This window comes from Penaeus vannamei, chromosome 14 (genome assembly GCF_042767895.1).
Source record: "Penaeus vannamei isolate JL-2024 chromosome 14, ASM4276789v1, whole genome shotgun sequence".
Lineage (NCBI taxonomy): Eukaryota > Metazoa > Arthropoda > Malacostraca > Decapoda > Penaeidae > Penaeus > Penaeus vannamei.
This window is the reverse complement of record NC_091562.1, coordinates 20,951,287-20,958,786: the sequence shown is the minus strand read 5'-3', so window position 1 is coordinate 20,958,786 and position 7,500 is coordinate 20,951,287. Positions and strand designations below refer to the sequence as shown.

At 41.6% G+C, this 7,500-nt stretch overlaps 1 protein-coding gene across 1 annotated transcript in view; it reads left to right on the top strand.

The window, feature by feature from the left end:
* LOC113829690 (protein rolling stone) overlaps positions 1 to 1,624 on the top strand; it is a gene marked incomplete at its 5' end in the record, with an annotated part of 2,416 nt that extends 792 nt beyond the window's left edge. Inside the window, 1 exon segment of the mRNA XM_027382886.2 lies at positions 482 to 1,624. Within this exon segment, the coding sequence (XP_027238687.2) occupies positions 482 to 545 (64 nt within the window).
* Between the last annotated feature and the right edge of the window lie 5,876 nt (positions 1,625 to 7,500).

Below are 7,500 nucleotides of genomic sequence, written 5' to 3'. Positions count from 1 at the left end.
AACTGCTCATATAGAAGGGGAGTTGTGTGTCTCGGCTTAATTTCTGCCAATCCCCCAAGGCCATTTGCAATGTCTGCTGCTGTTATGAATTCATCCACATGTTTTCTAATTCATCTGAAGTGATGATTAATTTTTTCCACTCCCTCTCCCTCACTTCCCAAGCACGTGTGTCCCAAGAGATTTTGGTTCATATGAATATGCATAATATTTGAGAATGGAGAATGCTGGATTGTTTCACCATATTTGAACTCTTATATGTCCATAAATTAAATATATAGTAATTTTAGTTACATCAACAGATGTTGATAAGGCTTGCATTTTAGGAAGATGATTTTCATTTAATATGAGTTTTAAAAGAATTGAAAAGTAATATCAATCAAGTCAAATTAATTTGTGCAATATGCAGTATTAGTTTGGCTTATTATATTTACCAAAAGGAAAGATTTGAAATGGACTGTAAATAGAATTTTTCTGTTTATAGGTATGTACGTGAAGAAGATGAGACTGACCAAGTTGAACAAGCTGCACAGGAACAGAAAGTATAAAAGCTAGATATCCATGTTAGTAAAATATTGATATTACTGTGTCTTTTTTCTCCAGTGATAGGTCTTCAGCACAAATAAAAGGGTTTTGTTAAAACCATAATGAAAAATGGGAGATGTATTGATTTTTTTTGTTTTAATGTTATACTGTATGGTGTAGTAAATTTAGCTTTACAGGTACTTATAGGATTGCATTTAATGTATTTTTTACTTCATTAGTTAATGAAGGATTATGTACAGAGTATTATATATTGATGAGATATATAACAAAATGTTGGTTTGGAATTATGCTTCATTTAAGATATGCTGGCGTCTGAATAGGAATAGTATTTAAACTTATGTAATGCACTGGACAACAGAACTTGATGCTGTATTGTATTTTTTTCATGATGTGAAAATTGGTTAGTGAAAGGGATATTGAAAGAGACTCAATTCACATAGTTAATGTAAAAGGTAGTATTAGCTTAATGGCACAGTGAAACCCACATGCAGCCTGGAGTAACTAGTGTCAGTGTCAGTATACCTTGTGATAAAAAGAATGTGATCACTCAGTTGGATATCATATGGCATAGAGATCTAGTGCTTCCCTGCAGATTTTGGCCATGTCTATATAAAATTTGATGATACTATCGTCACTGAAGATAATTTGGGATTTATTAATAATAATTTATATTTAGTTTAGAATTATCCTGGATTATTTATTGTTATAATACTGGATTAGGGTTAATTGAAATTATTAACAGAACCCTGTGATACCAAAGTCTGTAGTTTAGTTATTTAAAGTTTCATGCATTTAATACCAATTGTAAAAATGTTGGAAGATAAATACTGTGTACTATTTTAATGAAAAACACTGGATAATTCATATTTAGCTTATAGGATGAGTAAAACAGATTGAGAAAATTTCAGGACCGGAACCTTGATGAAAATATCATAATTTTGAATCCTAGTATTAAAAAAGCACAATGATAATTATAGTAAGTACAGGCTTTTATCAAATACATGTGCAATCAGGATATGTAATCCAAGATAGTTGTTAGCTGTTGCTGTGAACAAACTGTATATAAAGAATTTTTTGAGTTGATGTTTTTTTAATTTTTACCAGAAACTTGAAAGCTTGAAAACCTATTGGGAGAAAATTTAATTACAAATGTATCTACTTTACTACATCTGCAAAAGAATATTTTATAATCATGAGAATTATGAAAACGTATCTGTGTACTTATAAAGACACATGGAGTTGATAATTCTTGTAATAATAGTTGACTTTTTTAAATATGAAGGACACAGTGTAGCAAGGAAATTGAAAGAAATAGTGTATTGTATGATCAGTTGTTAATATGCTTGCCAGTTAAAGATCTGAGGTAACTAGTTCACATTAGGCAATTGTATTATCATTCCCCCCCAACCACTTGCCCGTTGTTGTTTTGAGGGGGCATAGGAGATGGAGACTGAGACCCAATGCAGGAATCTCCACTGCCTAGGGCCTCAGCCCTTGACTCAACTTATTTTGCATGGTCTTTCCCCCCTCCAGCTTTTTGTTTCCGTCCCTTCTCCAACCCCTTCTACTATCTACTTCCTAAAGTGTAAGAGCCATGCTGAAAGGATGAAAGGCTGACCTTGTGCCAGTCATGAATGGCCTGCAGGAACCATGGGCACAGTACTCCCCTGATTTAATTGTCTAGCCATTACCCCATTTACATAATCAAGGCTTCCTATGGCCAGTAATGAAGATGTAATACCCCTATTAGGGGCAATGAGGCTTGCCCCTTCAATAAATAGCCCCACCGGCTCCCTGACCCCAGGCTCTCCTTTGACCACAACTCCAAACACTGAAACTACTACCTAATTCTCAATGCCTACAAGTGCATTACCCACCCAAGCAGAGACTCAATCTCCAGAAGACAACCCTCCCAACTTCCTCAAATTCATCAACTCTACCCCCACAACCTTCATCAAGCACCCCATCCTCCCTTAGTACTACCTTACAGCCTTATTCTCCATCACTCCTAATACTCCCTCTTCCTCACATGACCGACCATCCACCACCACCAACCCTACAAATATATTAAATACTCTGTTTAGCCCAGCTAAATGGGACCCATTTTTCGTGATCCCTCCTACAGCTCCTTACTCAGGCAACACTCTTCTTTTTCAACAATGTCTCCAAAAACAAGTGGGCAGAGTCCTTCTCTATACCAGACGCAATCACTCCCGTCTCGTAACAGTCAGATCAGAAACTGAATCTATAGCACTATCAAATGTAACTGATCATTCTGGAAACCCCATTCCTGCAGAACCTCATCCAACCCTTAACACTTGTTCCAGAACTGTCTCTCTCTCCCCAGCAAACTGCCCAGTCGATACCAAAGATTGGTCAGGCTGTGGAGAAGACTTATTAGGATGCCTCAAAGACCAAGATGTGAAATCAGTACATTGCTACACCATCCCTCTTAAAGGTCAACGAAAGAATCCGATCAACATTGCCAAAATTACTTTCCTTATACATGATCTTCCCTAAGTTACGTATCTATATTGGTGGACAATCCCTACTTGTTCAACCATACCAACCTCGTCCCTGTCAATGTCAAAACTGTTGGCGCTTTGGACATCCTGCCAAACACTGCCGTTCCACAGTCCAATGCCCCATATGTGCCGAACCTGGTCATAACCGATCAAACTGCTCTGCACAAACACGTACATGTGCTAACTGTGGCGGCCCCCATAATGTATTTTATAGAGGCTGTCCCACTTACAAGTCTGAATCTGAAGTAGCAACTCTCAGATACAAAAATGGTCTCAACGTGAAGCCAGACAGGAAGCACACGGACAAGGTTTCTCTCATACTCCATACTCTATTAACATCGCTCGCTCTGCCCCTCCCCCTCCACCCCAAGATGTCCCCACTTCCACTTCTACATTCTACCTCCCTCAGACCAATTCTTTTGCCACTCTAAATCCAGACACCCCAATCTCAACCATAGCTCCAATCTCAACTACAGCTGCAACACCACCCCCTCTCCCTTCCCGCACTACCCGCAGTAGACGGACTAAACGTTCTACAACTTCTTCCCCTACGCACACACTAGACCACTTCCCAGTACTCCTTTCTCCTACTTCATATGTACCACTACCTAATCCCCCACGCTGGTGCTTTGATAGAGCTGACTGGCATACTTTCACTTCACTCTCTACTATACCTATCCCTCCACACCCTTACCACCCATTTCAGATATGCTACAATGTTTTAGAACCACGATCCTAAGAGCTGCCTATACAGCCATTCCTCGAACTTCAAGACCTTATACCTCTAAAAGTGTTCCATGGTGGAATTCTGATTGCACCAAAGCGCTTCGCTTAAAACGAGCAGCCTGGAACGGCTATCGCTACAAACGAGGCACTCCTAACAAGCTATCAGCCCTTATCTCCTTTAAAAGAGCATCTGTCCATCTTCGCCGTACAATCAGAAACAGTAAAACAAATAGCTGGCAAAATTATGTTTCCTCAATTACATCATCTACATCTATTTCAGCTGTTTGGTGACGGATCCATAAATTATCAGGCAAACATTCCCCCCCCCCCATCCTGCACCCGTCCTCCATATTCGAGATACTCTCATTTCTGAGCCTATTGAAGTAGCTAATGAACTGGGCGACTATTTCAGCCAGGTCAGTAGTGGCTCTCACCTTTCCCAACACCTTTCTTCCATTAAAGCCATTAAGGAACACACCCCTATTACCTTCACCCTATCCTCTGATGAGTCCTATAATGTTCCTTTTTCCTCTTCTGAACTCAACACTTCATTACAGTCGTGCCGCAACACTCATGAGAGCCTTGATGGTATTCACTATCGCATGCTCTGACACCTCCCATCTTCCTCTCTATCCTTCCTTTTAACTATTTTCAACCACATATGGACGTCAGGAAATTTTCCTTCTCATTGGCAAGAAGCTCTTATCCTACCTTTCTTAAAACCCAATAAATCAGGTACCCTACCCCAAGATTACCGCTCCATTGCTCTAACTAGCTGCTTGTGCAAGCTATACGGTTTCCGCCATGACCGAAGTACAGCAGACACACTTGCCCATTTCGAGACATATATTACATCTGCGTTTGCACGCCGTGAATCCGTATTAGCCATATTCTTTGATCTAGAAAAGGCATATGATACCACATGGCAGTACCATATCCTGCAACAATTGTCTTCCCTAGGTTTACGTGGAAACATGAGTGTCTTCATGAAATCTTTCCTTTCTAAACGTACCTTCCAGGTCAAAATTGCCTCTTCCACGTCATCATCCTTTCCTCAATTCGAAAGCGTCCCACAAGGAATTGTGCTTAGTACCACTTTATTCCTTCTTGCTGTAAATGGCATAGTCTCAGCCCTACCACCAGGAGCCCGGGCATCACTATATGTTGATGACTTACCCATCTACGCATCTGGCACATCCATACCAGATCTCTGTCAATTCCTTCAGTCTGCAATAACATCAGTGACTTCTTGGGCCACTAACCATGGCTTTCGCTTCTCTACCTCCAAATCTTTCCCCATCATTTTCTCTCGCTCACGTATAGGTCCCAAACCCCCACCCTTCTTATATAACGCTCCACTCCAATACCGTTTTTCTGGCAAATTCCTACTCCCGTAACTCTTTAACCCTCATGAAGTCTATGCACTCGACCAATCCCCATGTCTGTAAGATCCAGAACGGGTTGTTCTATCTATACACACGTCATAAATCTGTCAGATTTTGCTGGGTGCCCAGCCATGTTGGAATCCCTGGCAATGAACAGCCAGATACTCTTGCACGCTATGCTGCAATGTCCACATCACTTCAACCACACTTCTGCCTTGACAACCTGTTCTCCTTCCTCAGACGCATAAATATCCTTCACTTGATCCAATTCCCTTACCGAAACTACCATAACCCTTTCCCTCATCAACCCCCTTACCCATCTTCAACCTTTCAACATTACTCTAGATAGTTGACGCATAGCAACTAATACCTGACATCACCCTTTACTATACCTTCCTATAGTGCTATATGACCTTAGATGTCTAGCACATTTATTTCGCTTTTAACTATTAACCATTAACCATTGTATTATCATTACTGTTATAATTGTTTCCATTTGTGATGGTGATTTAAGTAAAGGACAGCATAAGAAGGTGTCATGTACTTAAGAAAAAAAGTATTTGCCTGTGGAAGTCACTAAATATACACGTCTTGTGGTTTACTGTACAATATGGATCATTATGTAGGACCATCTTATTTATGCATTGGTATGATGCTGTTTTTGTATTTACTAGCTGAAACTTAAATGTCCTGTTTATCTCACCCCCAATACTAATTTCCAGTTCCCTTGACACGAATTTTACAACTAGATGAGGGGTGTATTCATATTCCTGACTTTGAACATTTGGTAGTTTTCTTGTTCCCCTTTAGGCACTGAACTTCAAAATCTTGGATAATCTGGAACAGGAAAATGGGGCTCTTTTATATTATTATTACTGTTTATGTGTTTACACAAACTAGGTCCAATAAGGGAAAATGTATGCGAAGGCACATTTAAGAGGAAGTGGAAGGTACACTCACACTAATATACCATTAGCAAAACTAAAACAAGTGCACATACAGGCAGTCCAGAATAACTGCTTGAGCTGAGTGACAAGTGAAACAATATCTGAGAGATAATTTAACTGCTAGCATTCCATAACAATTTTACAGACACATACCAGACACAAAAACTCCCCACACCACTACATGAGAGAGAGAGAATGAGAGTGAGTGTTTCTTGTTAGGCTCCCCACGTTGGTGGTTCAGGGAAACACACGGTCTGGTTCGTCATACCCTGGAGTGGTGACACCCAGGAGGAAGCAGGGTCCAAGCGGGTCCCTGACTCAGTCTTACAACAATATATAGTACTAATCAAGAAGGTCGGAGGTCATGGGCAATGGGAGCGTTACCCAGGTCAGCAAATCGCTCTAATTGGTCACCCACAGCGGTTAGAGGGTGTGACTTCGAAGGCATCTGACCACTCGGACCGCTCGACATACGCACCCACCCGTTTTCCGATATTGCACCCCAATTCCTTGCTCGTTGTTGTCGTGGGGGGGGGGGGGGGGGGGGTAAGGGAGGGACACTGAGGCCCGATGTAGGAGATCACCCCTTCCTTGGACCTTAGTACATTGCTACACCATTCCTCCTGGAGGTCATCGAAAGAAACACACCAACATTGCCAAATTACTTTCAGTACACATGACCTTGCCGTCCGTGTCTACATTGGTGGACAATCCCTCCCTGTTCGACCATACCAACCTCCCCCCTGCCGATGTCAAAACTGTTGGCGATTTGGATATCCTGCCAAACACTGCCGTTCCACAGGTCGATGCCCCATATGTGCCGAACCTGGTCATAACAGATCAAACTGCCCTGCACAAACACGCACATGTGCTAATTGCAGGCGGCCTCCATAATGTATTTTATAGAGGCTGTCCCACTTACAAGTTCGAGTATGAGGTAGCAACTCTCAGATACAAAAATGGTCTCACTCTATGTGAAGCCAGGCAGGAAGCACGCTGACAAGGTTTCTCTTATACTCCCTACTCAAGTAATGTCGCTCGCTCTGCCCTTCCCCCTCCACCCCAAGATGGTCCTACACTTTCCCTATACCTACTATACCGCTTCTACATTCTACCTCCCCCAGTCAAATTCTTTTGCCACTCTAAATCCAGACACTCCAATCTCAACTACAGCTCCAATCCTAACTACAGCCCCAACACCATCCCATCTCCCTCCCCGCACTACCCGATGTAGACAGACTAAACGTTCCCCCCTTCTTCCCCTACCGCACATTCACCTCCACCTACCTTTGCCGTTATTCCTCAGACACAAGTCTCCTCTTCCCCCCATCATAAGAAAACCTTTGTCTCACAAAACACTCCAACCAACTCCAC